Genomic DNA, 22,022 nt, shown 5'->3' with positions numbered 1-22,022 from the left:
GATCAGTACTCTGAAATCCAAAGGAGAAATCTTGTACCATGGGAATCTATCATACACCATGACTTCAGATCAATCTCTGTCTTCCCTTTTGCCTGTGCAGTCTTGCTGAGCATCTCCAGATAATTAGGGATAATTACCTCTAGCCTTTGAACAGCATTGGTGTTTTTTGTGGCATTCTGGTAGCACCCCTGCTTTCCTTTCCTTGTTTGTTCTGTTCTAAGCCTTTTGAGAGACAATTGACAAGTATGGGTATGTCTTGGCTGCGCTTAGGAATGGACAAAAGAGCTGCTGGAAAAGGTTTAACTGATGGGATAAATAGAGAGAACACTGCTGAGATAAATGAAGAGCTGCACTGAATATCACTAGCTATCATCTTTTTGTTGTGCATACTGAAATACCAGCAGTGGGGCTAGTGGAGAGTGGCAGGAATTGTGAAGGTAAAGAGAGATAATTACTGCTTCTATGGTTTGCAAGGACAAGGCTAGATAAACTTTTTTAAAACACTGAAGGTCAACTGCTATGGAGAAAAAACAGAATTTGGAGGATTAAATGGAAATAACAAGACAAATGGAAGTAAACCACTGAGAGATGAATTAAGTTCTGTTAAAATCAGACTAAAAAGTTAGCATTAAACAATTTGAACACTTATTTTATGAAAGAGTTCAAAATATGTCGCATACAAAGAACTTCTGCACTTCTGTATTTTTACCTTAGAGTTTCAAAATGACCCTGAAAGGTATCATCCCTAAGTACTTGTTTTATATTCAGATCATAATTCATCCCTCTCTCTTATGAATTACTAGTTAGTGCCAAGAAGAAGTAAAAACATTTTTATTTTATTCCAAATGAGATTAGGTATTTCCACTGCAAAACGAACACAGGGGAGTTTGTCTGCACATCTAGAAGAACTCTGGCCACCATGTTCAGGAAAAATGAATTAAAGGTGAAGCAAGTAGTGTTTGAATGATGATGTTTTGGAGCGGCATTTGAAAAAGCGTAGATGGATCAAGCCAGTTTAGGTAGAACATAAACAATTCTTAAAATGAATTGAGAGTGGAGTTGATTTGGGTATTGAGGAGTTGGTTTAGATGACCCAAAGGGCATCTTTTATTCCCCTTTAGCTCTGTAACAATTATTTTCCAGAACAAGTGCTTCTGTTGACAACTTTCTAGTAAACCCTACATGTAGTTATATATATGTGTATATATCTTCTTTGAGAATTCCATTCTCCATTCTGTGAGGAGGCTACAAAATCACAGAAAATAATGTGAATTTGGGGGGTTTGTTTCTACAAGAGAATGACCAGATATTAGCATACACGTAAAGGAGCAAGATTTAAAGCAAGATATTGCTATGTTGTTACCCACCTCTAACTACAGTTATCTTCTTCTATGTTTGAGAATAACCTCAGACTTCCCATTATTTTTAATCAAAACATTCTTTTGTGTCTAAATGAGACATAAATGCCCGTATAACCCCCTATTGGGAGTTACTCACATAATGAATTTTGTTGATGAATCACTTTAGATAACACAAGATCAAAATAATTTTGCATGCTGCTTCAGTCCTATCTTTTTCTTTCCCTTACTGGGAGAGGTTAGAAAAAGAAAATAAAATACAACAATTGTCCTACTTTTTTTTAATAGTAACTGGCAAGAGGATGCTCTTGGGATGCTGTATATGTGTCTGGGGTGCATGATCATGTATTTGATACTGAATTATGGTACTTGAAAGAGAAAAAATATTTAGTGCAAAGGGCATTCCACATAGAAACGTTGTTGAGACACATCCTACCTGGATCTGTAGGAATTAGGAGATGAAAGCTGGTATGTGTCAATCCAGAGCCTGTATTATGTTTTGTGAGTTTGCGGGATTTCAGCACACAGCAGACAGAACTGCTGGAAGCATTCAAAGTTCTTCATTATACAGAAGAAAGAATGAAGAGCAGCTCTGTATTTATTATTTTTCAGTAATGGGCTTGGACACCTGCTCTAGATGTTGCTGATTTAGGTTCATTTGGTTCAGGTGCTTCAGTTTACCTTCCTGCCAACAGTGTAAATTGACTGTCTCAGTTAGAACATTATGAACAGTCTCACCTCACTTGTTTCAAAGGAGTGAGCTGTGCTGCTTGTGGGGATGAGCTAGAGCTCTGAAGGGAGAAAAAAGAGACAACAGTAATGAAGACTATGGAAGAGACTCAGATCAATTTGATACTCACTAAATATATTTCGTCTCATCAAAGAAAAAAAAAATCAGTCTTTTCAACATGTGGAAGTAGCAAATGCATCCTCTGTCTTCACCACAACCCTTCTTCTTGGCCAAACAACTCAGGGGGTGGGAGGGATATTGTTGCTATGCTGTAAACAGAGAAAGATTTTTCTGTATTTTATGTGACAGCATGAAATGATCCAGTATCAGAGAATTTTCTCCTCAATGCAATGGCAACACCAATACAACCTTGTCAACGCAGTGATGGTGCCAAAGGATCCGTGATTGCTTCTAGTGTGCTTGAAATTGGCATTTGACAGCAAGTGAACGAACTGCAATGAAGGGGCCTATTTAGACATGTTGTCAGCCTTCTGAGGCGGTGCTAAACTGCTTGTTTTTCCCTTGTGCATCTGTCGAATCTAAGCAGATGCAGTCTCTCGTTCTATTTTTGCATAGCTGGCACTTGAGAGAGGCACTGGAGGGAAGTTTTCTGGGGAAAAAAATGGAAAAGTTATATAGGCAGACATCTGAACTCCTCCCTGCTGTGGAAATAGGCTCTGTACTGTGTCTCAAAGTAGGGGTAACAGCCAGCACATGATTTTTATTACTTGGCTGCCTTGGCTTAATATTTTGTTTTGCCTGAAGAGAGGTGGTGATTGAAGATACATTGCCTCTTTGGAACCACAAACTAAACTCTAATAGAAGATGCACCATCCTGTGGGAAACCTTATGTTTCACAAGATCTGACATTAATCAGTTTGAGCCATTAGATGTTTCATGCCAAACCTAATATCAAACAATTTCAGTTTGTTAAACTTGGACCTTGAACTAAATGTCCAACTTGTCCAGGTCCTTGTGAACTCTGAATGTGTATCTTCCTTAATCATAGAAGGAGAGCTCCATCTGGTTTAGTTTCTGTCTTCTTTTGGAGTCTGCATTTGGAGCCAGGAAGGGGTTTATAGGGCTTTAAAGTCATAAAAGGGATGCACTTCATAAGAGTAGACAGTTGTTCTTTGGCTACAAGGAGCATGCCATTCATCTCCTAGAGGCTCTAAATATTGTTTTACCTCTTTACCTTACACGGATTTCAATTCATCTCACACCTGGCAGTCTGGGTGCTCATCTCAGCCTCTCTTCTCTCACAATCTGTCTCTTCATGCTGTCAATGGGTTGGGTACAGATCCTGCAGCAAATGATCCTAGCTTTTTCTTTTTCTCTCTTGTCGTCTTTTTTTTTTCTTTTGGCTGGATACCATAATCATCAGAATCTAGGAGGGATCTAGGGCTGTCAGCTTCACTGTTATCGAGTGCTGGCATCATCTGTTACCTCCTTACCTCCCTACTTTGCCCTGGGAATTCAAAGTAGTAGTAAACATGTTCATTTCTGACTATTAAGTCAGTAAGTACTTTACTTCACTATTTCTTAAATTTGAGCATTGAGGAAGTCTGTGAAGATACATAGATTTACTGGATATGTTCAAATGTGCAAATAAATGAAAAAAAACAACTTTACAATTATGAGAATTTAGTATTTGAAGATATGAAGGGTTATAATGGTGTGGCAAATGAAAGATTTCTTTTGGATTAAAGCCACTGCTTATGTAGCTTGATATAATTACAAAGAAGACAAATTGTAATTTGCTTTTCCTTTTGCTCTAGTGTCTTTTAACATGGACTTTGTCATTCATAGTAAGATGGAAATCTTTAAAGATCTTTAACCTGTAACTATCTCTTACACTCTCTTTTGCTGTATGTGTGCTGGCATTTAAGTGAAAAATCCAAGGGAGTCTTAAATGCCATTTAGAAGGATGTTCATTCCAGCTGTTTGCAGGATTGTATAGGTCAACCAGCCAAGGGGCTTGACTTTAGTGTTTTGGGATCAGTTACAGCTTCATTGGAGGGTTGAAATTCAATCTTAAATCACTGTGCTGTAACGAGTTGGCACTAGGGGTTTTATTACAATAGCTGGCTTCTTCTCTATCATGGCTACCCATAGACTGTAACTGCATTTTTACAGTGTCTGTCTGGTAGATGTAGCCATCAGCCCCGGGTATATCACACTGGCACCCATAGTGTGCTGGGAAGTGGGACTATTTGATGCCACCTTTTATATCACTGCAGTCAGGTGACCCTGCAGAAGAAATATTAACAGACTCTTCCTTTCATGCTGATAAGATTCTTAAATAATTTACTATTGCCTTTCTGAGCCAAGTCCTGCAGCCTGGATGTAGTCACGGCTTCTTTTGACTTCACGTGAGTTTTGCATGGCTAAAACTGAAGGCTTAGGCTCAGTTGTTGAAAGTATATAACAATGTCATATCAAATCCATCACTCAAAAGCTTTCTGCACATCTGTAGTGGGTTGACCCTGGCTGAACACTGGGCACTCACCAAAGCTGCTCTATCACTCCCCTCTGGAACTGGAGAGAGGAGAGAAAATATAATGAAGGGTTCATGAGTTGAGCAGAGATCACTAACAATTACCATCACTGGTGAAACAGACTCGAAGTGGGGATATTGATTAAATTTATTACTAACAAAATCAGAGCAGGATAATGAGAAGTAAAATAAATCCTAAAAAACATCTTCCACACACCCCTCCCTCCCCCCCCCAGCAGTGCAGGGAGACAGGAACGAGGATTATGGTCAGTTCATCACAGGTTGTTTCTGGTGCTGCTCAGGGAGAGGAGTCCTTCAGCTGCTCCCCTTGGGGTCCCTCCCAGGAGAGATAGTTCTCCATGAACTCCTCCAATATGAGTCCATCCCACAGGCAACAGTTGTCCATGAACTGCTGCAACATGGGTCACTTTTGCCCGGGGTGTGGTCTTTCAAGAACAGCCTGCTCCAGTGTGGGCTCCTCTCTCCATGGGTCAGCAGGTCCCTGCCAGGACCCTGCTCCAGCATGGGCCTCCCACGAGGTCACAGCCTCCTTCAGGCATGCACCTGCTCTGGCCTGGGCTCCTCCATGGACTGCTGGGGCACAGCTGCTTCACCATGGGCTGCACCGTGGGCTGCAGGGGAACATCAGCTCTGGCGCCTGGAGCACCTCATCCCCCTCCTTCTCCACTGATCTTGGTTATCTGCATTGTTGTTCGCATGTTCTCATTCCACTCTTCTCTGGCTGCAATTTCCATCTACGCAATAACTTTTTTTCCTTCCTAAATATGTTATCACGGAGGTGTTACTATTATTCCGTGTTGGCTCGGCCTTGACCAGCAGTGAGTCCATCCTGAAGCTGGCTGGCACTGGCTCTACGAGACATGAGGGAAGCTTTTGGCAGCTTCTCACAGAAGTCAACTATGTAGTCTCCCTGCTACTAAAACCTGGTCACACAAATCCAATACAACATCACTGGCGTAGTTGTAAGGCATTTGTAGTACACATAATTAGAAAAAAAAAAATTTTTCCCTTAAGAATTACCTGTTTTGTGCTTGTTTGATAATGTTGAATAGTGATATTACATATATAAATATATTTGTTAAGATTTGGAGAAAACACACTGAAGAAGAGAGCCCTTTCAACATCTGTATAATTACATCTGTAGATTTTTAAGATCTGACATTTACCAACTCTCCTTATTGTACTATGGTCCACTTTCTCTGATGAGATCAATTTCTTTGCCATTCATTTAGTGGGGTCTTCTGGTTCTGAGATGTTAGAACAGTGTATTGGCTTTCAAAAATAATTGAACACATACTCCTCACTGCTTACCTGCCTTTTTTCTTAAGCACTTATTGAAAAACTACTGATAAAATATTGATGAGTGATTCTTGCTTTTATTTCAGAAAAAAATTTCTTATTTTGCTAAAGTACCATATCTGCAGTAATATAATGTACTATCACTACCATCACCCTCCAATGAACTTATTCACCAAAACACTTACCAGAATGGTGGAAGGACCTTTACTTAGTTCTGAGTATTTTCCATATGTGTTGAACTGTTGAATAAGAGTAACATTCATTGTTGAAAAGCAGCACAGACTTTCTTAAAAAGAGGACATGTTTTTAATTGAACCTGCCTTTTTTTTTCTTTGTTTCTATGCTTTGGTCTTCATTAATCTTGGCTACTACTCTTTTATCGAGTGCTTTCAGCATATATATTTCTTTCACTTTATATTTTATTTAAAGTTACTCAGGTGACAATTACTTATCTGACCAACACTGCAAAGGCACTTTTGATATTAGATCATCTGGTTTTTTTTCTTCTTTGACAATTACTTGTCAGAAAGATAACAGTTTCTCTTTTGCTCAATTAAACTGAACTTACTATAAATATTAATGATTTACTCAGAATCTTCCTTGACATTCAATAACTTCCATGACACATAATTTTATAAATGTATTTAGTGAGCTGCTGTAAGGGATTACCACCTTAAAATCACCCAAAAGCTAGTATTTCACCTAGACAAGTGAATTCAGATCATTAAAAATCTAATGGGAGTTTCCTCTTCAGTCAGATGATTGCTTTAACTGTCACCAAAGATATAAAGAAGAGATTTATATCAATTTTTAACATTTCATTTTGACACAGACTACACTCATCTTTGGTTATGAAGCCACCATTGAAAGATGGTAAGTTACAGATGAGGCTGTGATTTTTAGCTGAGGAACAGGTTCTTCCACCAGGAGCAATCTGACACCACCCTTCCACTTCAGATGTAAATGTTCTCCCCTACTTTGAAAACCTGGCATTTCTCTCATGTTAATCTTATCTTCCTTTTTACTGAAGTCAAGCCTGTCAGTAAAATTCTGAAATCACAGCAGGAGTATAAAATCTGTATAAAAAGCAGTTTATGCATTAACAGTTGGTCTTTGATGCAACTTATTTATTTACTTACTTATTTATTTTAACCTTCTTCTTTCGTAATTTGTTAGTCTTCTATTAGAAATCCTGGATTTTAGCATGTGGTAAGTCAGTCTTTTATTCTCCAGTGCTGGGGTTTTATTTAGAGTAGTTTGGAAGCTTTTTGATGTCTTTTCCCCTTAAATTAAAGAGTATTCTTCAAAATAATATAAAAGTATGATGCGAACATCGAGTATTTGCCCCAAGGTTTTACAAAAATGTTTTCTCGGTGGAACATCTGTCAAGAGAAAGCCAAATACATGCCTAAGAGTGCTGGAATGTGAAGACAGGCTTAAAGTCAAATGTGGCTAGTGCTAAAAATCACCTTGATTCAAGGTCTTCTCTATGTCAGCTGAATATTCTGGCTACAAGGTGGCGTAAGAGGCTCCCACTGCTCCTCTTGTGCCTCACCATTGCCCTCTTCCTTGTGTTGGTGTGTAGCTTTTTGGGAGCGTGCACCAATGTGGGCAAAAATGAAGGAGGAAAAAAGGGCAGGAAAGTAAGAAGGAAGGATAGGATGGGGTGGGATGGGATGGAATGGAGGGATAGGTTGTGAGGGAAAGGTGAGTGCGCTGCTGAGTTTAGCAAAGGTATCCTGGGGCTTCAGAACAGAGGGGACTTAAAGCTCCTAGTGGGGTTTCCTGAAGGAGGCTTGGGAATCAGTTCAATTTTTAACAGTTGCATCTACCAAACCGCACTGAAATGTCCGTAATTCAGCACAGCACATTGGAACAACAGTCCTCAGAGATTCATCATGTTCAGGAAACTCTTCCCGAAGCCACAGGTTAAATTTATGACCACAAGATGAAGTTGAGAAGTTTGGAGAAAACATCTTTATTCTTAGATGCAGCACTTAGTATGGATGATGAGCTGTGATGATGAACTTCTAATGATAATTGTCAGCATCATCGACCAATTCAGTCTTACAGGAATAATTCAAATGTTTCAGATAATTCCTGACTTGAATTTAGAAAACAAATGCTCTGGACTGTAATTTTTTGGTTCTTTTTTTTTTTTTTTTTATACTAATTTCATTTTTGAAAGCTGAGTCCATTTCAAAGAGTAACAATGTCTATTTGGGGAGTCATAATAATGTTCCTCTTTTTTTTCCCCTAGATTTTTTAATCATTTTTATTTCAAAAAAGGTTTCAAAGCTATATAGTTTTATAGGTATGGTATGGATACTTCTCTGGTTGTTATAATTTCTAGGGATTGTTTTACATGACAGATTGAAGGAACTTTTTAATATCCAATGCAGAGTAAATTATACTTCCCAGCTTTGTAAATTTAGTAATTTATAGGATATCAAATTTGCAGCTATATCATTAACCTTTTAGTTCTCTATTAAGCAATTTTTTTTCTTCTGTTTATATCATGCCACTTTTAGTTTGTTTCTTGTATGAAATGATCTCTTACATATGAAAACTCTTTGTCTTGATCCAATGACTCCTTCTGCTATGGATGTAGATCTATTTATAAATCTCAAACTAACATGTCATTTATAAAAGCTTTTCCATTAAAATATAAAAGTGACTGTTATCTGTGATGTTTCTGACAGAAGAGAAAATTGAGTTTTAACACTTATTTTGAAAAGTTGACTTTGTAGCTCTGCTGTGGTGTCTCATCACTCAGACAGCTTCTGATATTTATTTTGAAGTGTAATACAACATGAGCATTTAAAGGAGGGGTTTACTCCATAGGACACACTTGTTGAAGCCTGCTTTTAAAAATGTTTTTGGATCTCTCTGTTGACTAGGACCATCTTGGTGATTTGTTTCTGTAGATCCTATGTAGCACTGCTGATTGCTGCCTTTTATTTTGTTATTCCTTTACTATAAGCTGCATACGGGTCATTAAGATTATAGCTTGCCCTATTTCTTTCTGTTCAGAATGTTCCAAATGTGCTGCACATGTGGTTGATCCATCTAGGTGGAGAAGCTCAAAATTCTAGCAGATTAGTTCATCTGAACTCTTTGCTGCTTTTAACGCAAGAGGGCTGGGGCATGACCATGAGAGAAAGTTCAGCCTGAGGCACTTTAATGGAGTCCCATCTTGCAGCTTAGTACCTTCTCCTTGCACTCTGTAGGAAGTGGGATGTGAAAGACTTAGCAGAACAGAGAGGTAAAAGAACAAGACAAGTGCGGCACATCTTCATTAAGTGAACTGATACAGTCTCACTAGAGCATTTTACTGTTAGTCCTAGTCTCCTGAGTTGCACTTTACATTACAAGGTTGTCGGTGATGATGATGACTAAATAACAAAGCACTCCCTTGCCAGCAGTAGTAAGAAATATCATGTCTCCTTTTCCAAGTGTTGTTATGATAAGAAAATGTTATTTCCTATCATCTTTGGTAGATTTTTATAAGTTCTCATGAAAATTTTTTACTCAACTGGAAGCCAGACACCCAGTATTTAAGTTGCCCAAACCAAACTCTCTTCTTTTATTTATAAGAAAGGTTTGGGTTTTCATTCCACTTTTATGGTAATTATTTAAAAAAGTATCAAACAACAGTTTTTTGTGGACTCTCCCAAACTTTGTTGTCTTAGTTATCATGAGTAGTAGAGGTGGCAACCTCTGCTTTGCCTTCAGAGTTCTGATTTTTTTGGCTGTTTTCAGAAGAATCTGAAAATAGTGATGAAAGCAGAAATTCATGTGGAAAAATTTCTCTTTGAGAAAAACAGCCTCTTAATCATCAAAATGTTTTTGGTGAAACATTTCAAAGTACTCACATGCACATAACTCCAAGTGAAACCATCTGTCAGTGTCTGCTGCTTTCCAACTGCACCATGTGGCATAGGTTAGTCTGGTGGCCAATGTTGGCTACTGAGATTCTGTGCAAACAGAGATAGTACTGGTTTTTCATATATGTGTAAAACCAGCCTATAATTGTGCACAGCTACCTGTTTCCTTCCGTTTATTCTCATGATTTCTGTGCAATGAATTACCTGATTCAGACTGTTAGGGACTGCTTTTATTCAATTACACAGAGCTAAAGAGTCGGTGGCCTTCACTGCTGCTTGGGGACTCTGTTGGGTGAAATACTAGACGTAAGAACAGCAGTACTCAGATGTTTTCTCTATTCAATGTATATTGCTCATGGTATAAAGAAACAGAACTTAATGTGTTCCCTCTGACATGATCATGAATTATTAGGTTTTTTATTTGTACCTGCATTGCCTGCAAGAAGGTGTTATAATTTAGAAGAAAGTAGCAATTTGAGCAGGATAGACATGCCTCCTACTTCTTTATTTTCTTTATATTCCAGCCCTGTCCCCCCCCCCCCCAATGTATTATGTGTGCTATAGGGATGAGACAAATTACTCTGTGTTGGCGACAAGAGCAAAATAAATGAAACTTAGCTGTGCAGGTCACTGCATAGTCTGATAGTGAGAGCACTTGTTAGTGGGGAAGGAATGCTACTGCATGTTTGGCATCCTGCTTCCAGGGCTCCTTCAGTGGTTTCATGCTGTCACTGTGTATAAAAATAAAGAGCGAGCCCTGCAGGCAAGAAACACAAGCAGCGCTCCCAATTCTGGATAAGTGCCATAAGCAATAGGCTCTAGACTCATGTTTCTGCTTATGCTCTCTTTCTGACTCACTAAATGCAAATTCTTGTTTTCTGCCTGTGACACAGCTTCAAGGAGAAGCTCTCTCCCTTGGTATCCTAATGGATAGGAAGTGGAAGGAGAGGAATGAATACCTCAGTAGGCAGCAGGAGAGGAAATTGAACCTTATTTCTCTGTGGTTGTGGTGGGTGTCTTTACCAGAGTAATCCGTAGAAAGACTAATTACTTTTTTATGTGTAACTGTATCTATGGTGGATATACACATGTGTACTATCATCTTTGGGAAATACTGTGGCCACTGTACTATTTTGTGGGACTCCAGACCTGTCTACTAGATTTATTCAGAACTTGATTGGCAGATATCAAGGAGGTGCACATGAAGGCAAACTTTGTATCTGGTCCAGTTTAGGGATGAGCTGAGTAATAAGCCTTTTAACATGGGTCTGTTGGCAAAGTGCAGTGGTTGTGTTCATTTATGTTGTGGTACTGTGTCTTTTAGGCCTTTAAGGTGCTGATCTACATGGCTCTGAAAATTTCTCTGAAGGGCCAGTTTAAGAAGGGACACATACTAAATAGCTTCATTCATAACTGTGCTGCAGCATTCATATCTGTGCTTCAGGCTTTTGTCTTTCAGATAGCTCTCGATATTTCAGTGCTACATAAAATGCCTAAGGGCATTCATCTCTTACAGCGAACCACGAGTTTGAAGTGAATCTCCTGAATACCTACTCTGAGCAAACCCTATGCTCCCTACACCAGCACATTCATATGTGCCTGGGGAAGAAGCCAGGCAGTAGCATGGTGGATGCTAGTGAGCCATTAGAATTTTCTATCAGGTTAACCAGGCTTACTGTGACCAGCGGTCTTCCCAGACAGTTCACCCATTGCCAGGGATCATTTGGAGTAGTAGGTATATTGTTTGCACACAGCTGGCCTGTTTCAGAGCCAAGGAGGTTTTAATGGAGGCAATCCTAAGCCAGCTGGCTTCAGTGCTAGGAGTGTGATGGGACTCAAGTTACTGGTGCAGGTGAAGACCTAGGCTACAGGGGAGTTTCAGTGACTGTCATGGCAGAGGTGGCTGCTAAGCAAATTCTAGTCTGATTTGACAGCTCCATCCTCAGCTCACTAAGCAACATCAGGGCTCCAGGATGAAGACACATTGTCTCTGAAAAATGGTGAATTTTTTAGCAATTTAGCTGACCCTAGATCTCCACTTGTAGTGGTGGGAATGAAACAGGCTCTGGCTCTGGTCATGGATGTCATAAATGTCTTCCTATGTGATACAGGACAGGACTCTTAGTATGTTGTTAGACCATAAACTGTAAGTTCTGCCTGTGCCAAAGAGTTTTCAAAACTCTTTATTTACCATCTTGCACATGAGATTTGGGGCACCCTTGTACTGTACTGGGTGATGTATCCTGTGGTTTAAGGAAGTTGCAGGCAAAGTTATTCTCAAATGTGGGGTCACCTGAGAGAGCTCACTAGAGTGTGGTAGGAAAAGCAAATGGTTCTGAGGTGTCCCTTGTGAAGTCCCAACTAGACCATTATTGTGATACTTGTGAGTCTACTAGAAGCTGAAGACATTCACCTGACATTCTCGTGTGGTCTGAGATTCTCCTTTACCTATGACATAAAAAGGATAAGAATTTCTGTTAAGATAGGAACATCTTATGTGGCCAAGAGGATAATATCACATTAACATTGTCTGCTGCATAATAATTTTTCATTTATGTATACTGGGCCAGATGTTTAGCTGATAAAAGTCACTTCACTGATTGCAGAGCAGCTGCACCAACTTGATGATTCACCTTTCGTTTATTTCATTGTTTAGATTTATCATATTTATTAACGTCTGCAGAGAGAATATGGTTTTCAAGTGTGGTTAAGGGAGGATTTTTGTACAGAAAAGATGGATTCTGCTCTCAGTGACACCTAGCCCCATCTTGCAGGTAAAGATTGAATCTGGTCATTATGTGTTAAATCAAATGGTTTATGTAAAATACCACATATGATAATACTTTGGTTGGTATTCATAGAGCCATGCTTCTTCCTCCATCTGTCTCAGTTATAAATATTTTAAATGCATATTTTGGTAAATTTTAGGGTTTGTAACAATGTAGTAAAATCAACTAGATGCTAATAAATTCTAGCAAGCACAGAAACTCAGTTATTTCTCTGTAAGATTCTTTTTAGTTGCTTAGGAATGTCGTGCTACAGCTGCAAAAATAGTGAACGAAGTTTAGACTTCAACAAATATGGTGCTGAGAAAGTTGATTTTGTATATTTAGAATAATAGACTGGATTGTCAAAAATGAGTAGCAAATGTGTTTGCAGAAGAATTTTTATCTGGATTTTTTATCCCTTTTTTGTCTAATGTTTAGAAATGCAAAATTGCCTAAGAACCACATGCTGATGCAAGGACGAAGGTTGATGCTTCATAGCTTCCTCCTTTTCCACAGCCCTCTAAATCCAGACCCAAAATGCCATGAGGACAGTGGGAAGAGAGCTATTAGGTTGCCACCATTTCTTTCTGATTTATAGTTGCCCAAAGTAACCTACCAGCTTTTGGTAGAGCTCAGATAGCTCACTTGGCTGTTAGTTTTGAAGCAGCTTGCTCTGAGGTCTTTTAACATTTTCTCCAGCCTTTCACTCCCTGAGTCTATGTCTGTGCCTCAGGTAGTGAGGAGATCCCAGCAGTCTTCCCTAATTCCTGCATTTAGGAACTCCTGGGATCATACCCAGTACCACATCTGGTACTCTTCTGAGCCTGCTCTGCTCTTTTGGGCCTTTAGGAACAGATTGAGGAACTTGCAATCAAGTGTAGTTGAGACTAAATCTGCGAAAACAAAGATATGGGGCAGAGAAGGAGCATGATGATATTTTAGTAACAACAGCAAGGTTTCAATAGCTTTGCTCAATCTAGGTGAGCTTCCATTTAAGACAATTTTTTAATTAAATGAAATTTGTCAAGTCTTGGAGTTTCCAGAATACAAGAATAAAATAAAATTTTTCTATATTTTATTTATAGAAATATTTTTGTACTATATGTGGTTTTACAAATATTTTATTGAAGATTTTTCAAAGTGCTTTTTTATTAGAAGAACTGTATGTTGACTAGTAGCTGTCTCCAGATACCAGTGTCCTGACAATGCTGACAAAGGCTACAGCCAGGAACCACAGTTTCAGAATTTTGCTATACTGTTCTCTGGTGAAAGCTGGTGCAAAAAAGAAAATGTCAAGTGTTCTCACCCATAATTAAAAAGTGGATGTTCTGTTTATGTGTTTTCTTACAGCTGGCAGCATTAGAGAGGCAGATCTTTGACTTCCTTGGTTTCCAATGGGCTCCTATCCTTGGCAATTTCCTACAAATAATAGTTGTCATTTTGGGTTTGTTTGGAACCATCCAGTTTAGGCCTCGTTATATAGTTGTGGTAAGTCTCATTTATTATCTTTTTTTTTTTTTTTTTGCAGTTGGTTTTAAAACCTGTCATATTACAAAACAGAATTTTCTTGGTGTCAAAACACCAGATGGTATTTCTGTAAAAACTGTAGAGGTCTCCATGTCTTTTTGCAAATTTAGGACTACTGACTGGATTTTCTGAGGTTTTGGAAGTTATCAAGAATAGGAAACTTGGAGAAAATGCTGTCAAAATTATAACCATGATGCAAGTTAATTAGACTATGCATAAGTGAAGAAATGAAATACGAATTGTTGTTATTTCTGCAATAGACAAGCAGAATCAATGGTGATTAAAAAAATATTTGTAATGGCCAAGTTATATTTAGTTACATCTCTTTAAAGGGGAGAAGCAAGGATGGTAGAAATTTCCTTAGTCCTGTGACCCACAAGTTCCAAAGAAATCTCCTTCACACTTACATGTAACTTTGTCAAGACCTGTATTTATGGCCTTGACCCTAAATTATTGTAAATTGTCTCTGATGCTTCACAGTTGTTTTTTCCTGTGTTCTCAACATAACAGGAATAAAAAGAATTTTCAAAGCCATGAAGTAAATTACCAACAAAAAAATACCCCTGTTCCTTCTCCCACACTCCCTCCTGAATGGATAAATACTATGCTTCACCTGGTATTGCTTGTATCTGGAACATCTTGGTTGTGTTGTCAGTAATGGATTTTAAGAGGCTGAAGTTATCTTTCTTTTTTCTCACAAAAGAGTGAAATAAATGTCTGCTGGGGAATACTAATTAAACAAATAATTAAAAAGCTTCATCTTTTCTAGTCAAGCCTGGAATATTATAATTCTTTGTCGTGTCTTAAAAGAGAAAGTAAACAAAAACTATACCCAAGGTTACACTCACATTAGCTAAGCTTACAAGCAGACTGTAACAAATTGAAAATGGATTGATATAAATAATAACACTTTTATCTATTATCTGTGGTTGGAGAACTGGGCATCCGTATATTGATGACTCACCTTTGTACTTCATGCTCTCCATTTTATACATAAGCAGCAAGTGAGGGTAAGCATCTGGAAAATTAAGTAGGAAATTTGTGTCTGAAGTGCAGCTTTACAAAATTTCTTGCCCCTCCGGTTCAGCACTGCTATTCACTAATGCAAGCTCTGCTTTAATTTCCAAAGAAATGCAACATATGTTGACTGTTTCTTTATCTTTTCCAATGTAAATTAACATTTTAGACTACATTAAAGGGTTTTTTTTTAAGTAGAGGTATAGAACTCATAATTAAAGAAAGAAACATCTCATCAGCAAGACACTTTATCCTAAGATTTAACTGAACTATGCTCTGATTTATCTTTAAATATATATTTAAGAGCTCAAGCTACAGTATATGCAAATACTCATTACTTGGGAAGATCAAGGCTTTAGAGCAGCTTCTATCCTTAATAACACAAGGTTCCCAGTGAAGTAGTAGTAGTTTGAGCTAAATCCTGAAGTCTGAAGAGTGAAGGTACACAAGTTGTCTGGAAACAACCTCACAGCTCAACACCAGCAGAAGGGGGTGGCTTGCATTTCTCCCTGTTCCCACTGTTCTTTTCTCTGGCTGAATACTTTTCCATATCCTCCCCACCAATTCTGACAGCAGTTTAACTGGACCCTTCAGTAAGCCATTTCCAGTTCTAATCTATCAGAAAACCAACCTAGTAAAAAGTGGGAGACTTTTATACTAAACTGGCGAGCTGAACCCAGTCTGTGAGGTTCCCAACGATTGCCAGGGCCAGCATAAGGGAGGGACTGGGACTGCACGGTCATGAACAGCAGTGTGGAGGGGAAAGGAGGAACTGCAAGACTTCAGCTGTTGCTAGCTACAAACTTGTCAGTTCCAGTGTCTTACCTAGCTTCACCCTCGGGCTGAATTCAGTTGATTCCTCAAGCCAGCATAAGCAATAGTCCCTTAGCTCAGCTGCTCCTTCAATCGCTGTGCTGTTCCTTCATTTTCACCAGTACAAGCATCAATTCAACACTTTGGTAAACTGTCAAACCAGAATAGATCCCGCTGAAAAGCAATGGTTTTCTTTACTGGTGTTAATTTAAGTGTAGGTCAGCTCTCTGGCATGTTTTGCTTTTTCCGTCATAAGGGAAGAGGTACTAGGGGGGAAACAGTAGCTAAAGAAAGGGGAAAAGTGCATGGAGTCTTTCTACAGCAGTGCAGGGTTACAACAGCTCAAAGCTGAGGTATAGCCTCAGGATCTTCCAGGCTATATCCATCTCATGCTCCTCAGAAAGTGTGCTTCCTAGGGCTGTCCCAACCACAGCAGTGCTTTGCCCACTGTCCCCAGAAGCCCCAGAAAGAGTCAGTGGTACAGACAGTGAAGACCCTTACCAGTGCCAGCTCCAGGCTGTCTTCACTAAGGCAAAAGGGAATCTGAAAGGAACTCTCCCAAGGAAGGGCATAGCTTACCTTTCTCCTTCTGAAACTCTTTGGAAACATTGGTTACAGCAGTAAACTTCTATTGCTGACTTCAAATATAAAGTCTGTTTAATGTAAATCTTCAGAAGAGTCCTGAATTTCAATATTAAACACCTACCCAGGCTCTCACTAGTGAATTAGGCACCAAATTAACTGAGAAGCTTCATGGGCTTCCAAGTTCATAGCTGCACCTTCAGCCATGTCTATGTCCCTGGATATGTAAGTTGTTGGTTTCCTGAGAATTTGGTACTGTGTCTTTGGCAGAAGTAATAGGTTGAGTAATGCTTTTATGTACTCTTGTTGCTGAAGCTTCTGATTTAGATTAAGCTTAATCCCATTTCACTGGAAAAGTAAGCAATTGCTTCAAGAAAACTATGCTTAGTATCCATTGTCTTTTCCTTAAGACTTCCCTAGAAGTCAACTTTACTAGTGCAGATGATCCCATCAGAATAAAAAAATTGAAGTAAAGTGTGAATCATGTCAGATAAAACAGTTTACTTCTGTAAGCTGTCTACGCAAAATTGATCTGGCACATGTGAGCGCAAATTGTCCCCATGATATTCTGTCATACTCTGGTGGTGATCTTGACTTAAGCTGACCGGCTCTAGGGTCATTGGTTTAATCACAAAAGAATGTTTTTAATCTATCTTCTGTGCAATGACAGCTGTGCCTGAAGGTTTCCCTGACAAGAGAAGTTACACAAAAGCTTTCACTTTGCCGTCCGATGCTGCGTATGTCATGTTCTCTCTCCTCAAATTTTAGCATATGTAAGGAATGAGAAAGTAAGTGAACAAATGTAATACATGTAATACAATAACTTGAAGCACATCTATACTGCAGTCAAATATGAGAATTCTGCAAGCACAGTTGAGCAGGCTTCTGTTGCACGTACGTAGAGCCAAGGAATTCAGTGAGGGCTGTAATAAAAACTGATAAACACAACAGCAGTTGCATGCTTCTAACTCCTCTTCTACTGCCATGGAACTGAAGCTACTTACTGTATCACTAGCATTTGATGACTACATAAACTGCAGTCATTTCTTTGACAGCAGCATAAGCATAGCCACTGTAGATTAAAAGTCTGAAGAAAGAAATTAGTTTGAGTGATATAAAATTTGTCACGAGAGCTTTCTACCAAAAAAAAATGCCCCACTATATAAGAGCTGTCATACAATAGCTGATTCATGAGGCATCTCCATTGAATATAATTGTGATTCAAAGTAGTTAAAGGTAGTGGCTCATGTTGTCTGTCTACAGTCTTTCAGATACATGGATGGTATCTGGAATTTCACTTGTTCATAGCTAAAATTCCAAGTCCTCAGAGCTTAGGAAACAGAGAAAGAGGGAGCAGAAGCATTGACTCCCAGTGTCCTAATTAGTTTAAATCCAATAATTATTTCTAATACAATTTGTATTAATTAGTAATTCAGATAAATTCTGTGAACAATTTGTTCTGTCACTAAGAGAATGTGCTATTTTCAGTATTTGAATATTTTTTGACTGAATTAAATCAGTGCAAAGTTCCCAGGGGACATAAGAGTGCAGAGCTGATTCCTAATTTTCCCGTATTAGCTCATTTGAAACTTACTCAAACATTTGTAAAGAAGAAAAAACCAGCTAAACCTCAGCTCTAACTGTACTGTTACACTTGTGTCATGAAGCTCCAGAGCTCTGCTGTGATCTATTTCCCTATGCATGCTTTTCCTTTCTTAATAGAACTTGCTGTCAGCAGCAAGATTTCCAGGCTGTTAAAACTGATTAAAGATGATGACAGGATACTTGTTAAAGTTGGGGATTTTCCCCCTTTTCTACTTCTGATATGAGACTTCAAAAGGCTCCTGAATGATGAGTCATGTAGTTAAAATTTTACAAACCAGGCCCAAAGCTGAACGAAAATGTGTTAATAAAACAGTGAAGGATGAAACTAATACACTTAGACAGGCGGAATATAAGGTGGAAATCTCTGCTTTACTTGCCTTAATGTATTCCAATAAATAATATAATATGATATATAGGCAACGTGTACAGTTGAAAAGCCAGGAGAGACTTTCTTAAAAAAACATAAACCAAAAACCAGAAAAGCAGAAGAAATGCTGTACAGGATACTTTACACTGTACTCAACAAATGTTATACAGACAGTGAAAACACATAAGAAATATTTAGGCTTCCAAAATTACTCCTTGAATATCCTTCCTGGTAGGTTCTGTGTTGTTACTGCTCTATCAGGTTGACTTATGCCACTTGCCAGTACTTGTAAGGCTCTGCAAGTACTGATGCCTCTGAGGCACAGCAAGGTATTACAGAGGGATGATCTGAGTTGCTCCTTTCCCTTGAAGTATCCCTGAGTCAACTGCATTCTCCCTAGTGCCTCCTGCCTTGTCAGAGTAGTTGGCACACTTCAGATTTAGATATACGCTTGAGATACTTTACTCATTACAGCTAAACTTATCCCTCAGTCCTTTAATAGTCAAACTTAGAAAAATCTCTTTTATCTTCTACCTTTCAATTTAAGAAGCCATTCTTTGCATTTTTGCTTAACCAGTTCTTTTTGTGACTTTGTGTCCATCCAATGTGAATGATTTAACTCTAGAAATGTTTAGATTTCACTGATACATTAAATGTACCTCTGCATCGGTTTTAATATTAGCTGTAAAGTCAAAAGAGGTATAGAAATCTCACTGTTGTAGAGAGGCTGGCGTTATGAAAAGGAATCTGAAAGGAACCTGCTAGGCTTGACAGTCATTTAATAGACATTTAACCTGTAAGGTTTAGGGAATACTCTCTCCACATAACTTATAAGACTCCAAATACTTCCTCACACCACCTAGTATACAATCCTTAGTGCGAAAGGCCAAAAGCAAAAAAAGGATATAGTGCATCCTGAGGTAAATAAGCAAAGATATTACCAGGTCCTAGGTCCTTCCACTAGAAGGAATCTGTTACAAAAACATCCACGTGATTTTTAAGTAGTGCGTCATAGCATGTACAAAATAAACCCCCCAACTCTTCTTATTGGTTCAGCCTATGTGGAGAATTCCTTCTTCATGCCAGATATGGTAAAGGTTGTGATGCTGAGCATGAGACCAGCTGAGCTGGGGTGGATTGAATGTGTCTGGCAAGAAAGAACTGGGGCAGAAATCGCTTGATGTGAGGTAGTAAGAGTGAGCAGGCACAACAGGACGGATAATGTTTAGGACATGGAGTGGGAGAGGTTGAATGGCAGATCAGGTCATGAAACAGGTTAGGTGAGGTGCTTTGGAAGGGAAATGAAGCCTGAGGATCAGTGTGGACCTGATGTTTCAGACCCTAAACATTCCCATGCTGAGACAAAATTGTCAGCATGCATGATATGTCCCTTCCTACAGAGGATGACAATTTGGGCTGTTTCTCTGCTAGCAAAAATAAGTGTTCATCATGGATCTAAAAGTTAAAGCTTTCTTAATGACTCAAGCAGGTGTTAGTGTGATGCCACATAATGGAATATTGCTATAATTTTTTAAACCTAGAAGGTAAATAAGTATAAATTTACACACATACATGTAATGGTCAAAAAGTATTACGAAATTTTCAGAAAAAAACACTCAAATTTTAGAAAAAATTTTATTAAAGCCCTTCTTTGCAATCTTACTGTGATCCTTTTATATATTTGCAGTTCTGAACTGGATAGATGTATACCGATTCTTATTATATTGTCACCTCAGTTTCAACACAAAGGACAGATTTTGGGGAGGGTTCTGGTTATCACAGCCAGGGAATAGAAACTTGATTTGCAGAAAACAGAAGACAATGGGAAGAGTGAAGCACATGCTAGCAAGAATAAAAGGATTGCTTTTGCTGCGAAGGCTGTGCTGTGTAGCTGAGATTTATCTCTGCTCTCAAACACTGAAACCCTTTTTGACACGAAGTGAATCACTTTAACAAACTTGTCACGCTCTTTGTTTTCCCCTTGCATTCTGGGTTCTTGTCTTGAGACCTTGTGGTCTGATTTGCACAAGTGCTGCATGCTCAGCCACAGGGAGCTGAACACTGAGCTTATAAAGTAGTGTATAACCTCAAGTTTTCTGAAAAATGAACTCCTAAGCACCTCAAGTTGGATGCCTATAATGTATGAATACTTCTGAATGTGATCTCTGCATGTATCAGAACATCATTTGCATTCTGAGAGCTGTATCATTCCCTTATAACATAGAATAAATTAGTCAATGTTTGTGCAGCTCCTGCACATTACAGCAATGAGTATCTTTGTAAACCTCATGAGGAAATTAATATTCTGTCCTCAGAGCAGGGTCTGAGTGACAAGGAGAAATGAAGTATTGAGCTAGCTGTTCATAAAACATGTTAAGTGAGATAAGATCTTTTACAATAAAAATATATCTATGATGATTTAATTAAGGTTTGCATTGTATTGCACATCCACAAAATAGAAAAATTAAATTGGCATAAATAACCCAAATTCTGACAATTCCTAATTTTGCTTTCTTGCTTTCTTTCCTTTAATGTAGTCTTCCCTAACTACCAATGAAACTATGTAAGGAAAAAAATCTGCTCCTTGCGTATCCAAAAAGATGTGTTTTCAAATGTGGACAATAACTCTCTTACTTAAAGAAATTATGTAGTACTAATTACTGAATAGGTAATTATTATGTATATAAGGCAAACGGAGCTCAAATTTAGACTTCTGCAGTTCAGTGACAGTGTAGGAAGAACCTTTCCATACACAGCAGCTGGGTTTCAAGGTACATACCTGCTTTGCACCTGTGCTTCTCTTTCAGAAATCCTCACAGTGGATAAGGAACCAAACCAGTCATAACTGTGAAACAGCATAGCCTGGCCTGGGAAAGCATGTTCAGACAGTTTTTGCCTGCATAGTACAGAGTTGTCATTGGTGCCCATGGGACAGAATGAGGCCATTAACAGATTTGGCTTGGCCTGGCAGATCAAGCAGGATTCCTTTTGTTGTGGTGACAGATTTAGTTCATGGATAGATAAAAAATTCTTTCTTAAAAAGGCAAATTCTCCTGAATAGTCTCAATTCTGCTTTTTACAAGCAACTGGCTTCTGTGAATATTTCACTAATTTTGAACAATCTGCACATAATGTTCTGAGGATAAATGTTGGAAAATCAGTAGCTTATGATGAGTTACTACAAAGTCAACAAACATAGTAAAATGTGATGTACTCTTTAAATTAATCTTATGAATAGTGCAGCCATTATACTGCTCACAGACCATGGCAGCTTTGTCTATTTTATAATAACCCAGCCTCCAGTTGCCACACCACCCTTCTCTGTAAGACAGAAGAAACTGCCCAGGAGTGTTACTCTTATTTTGTTTATTAATTGCCTATTTCTTAGGCCATAGCCATCTCCCAGCTGTCTATGTACCTCAGAAGAAACAATATTAAAGCAGTTCTTATGTTTGGTGTGCAGAAATGACTGTATGCATGGGGGGGTTAATCAAAGTGGAGAAAAATTCAACCCTCTTCACCTGAACCTTTCAGTATACATCACAGGGAGG

At 38.6% G+C, this 22,022-nt stretch overlaps 1 protein-coding gene across 2 annotated transcripts in view; it reads left to right on the top strand.

The window, feature by feature from the left end:
* NKAIN3 (sodium/potassium transporting ATPase interacting 3) overlaps positions 1–22,022 on the top strand; it is a 354,927-nt gene that overhangs the window by 161,168 nt on the left and 171,737 nt on the right. For both annotated transcript variants that reach the window (XM_032710736.1, XM_032710729.1), the window contains exon 2: positions 13,911–14,048. In XM_032710736.1, coding sequence (XP_032566627.1) covers positions 13,911–14,048 — 138 coding nt within the window. The remainder of the gene's footprint in view (positions 1–13,910; positions 14,049–22,022) is intronic.

Source organism: Chiroxiphia lanceolata, chromosome 1, assembly GCF_009829145.1.
Source record: "Chiroxiphia lanceolata isolate bChiLan1 chromosome 1, bChiLan1.pri, whole genome shotgun sequence".
Classification (NCBI taxonomy): domain Eukaryota; kingdom Metazoa; phylum Chordata; class Aves; order Passeriformes; family Pipridae; genus Chiroxiphia; species Chiroxiphia lanceolata.
Note: the sequence above shows the minus strand (reverse complement) of the source record. Positions and strands in the feature narration are given on the sequence as shown.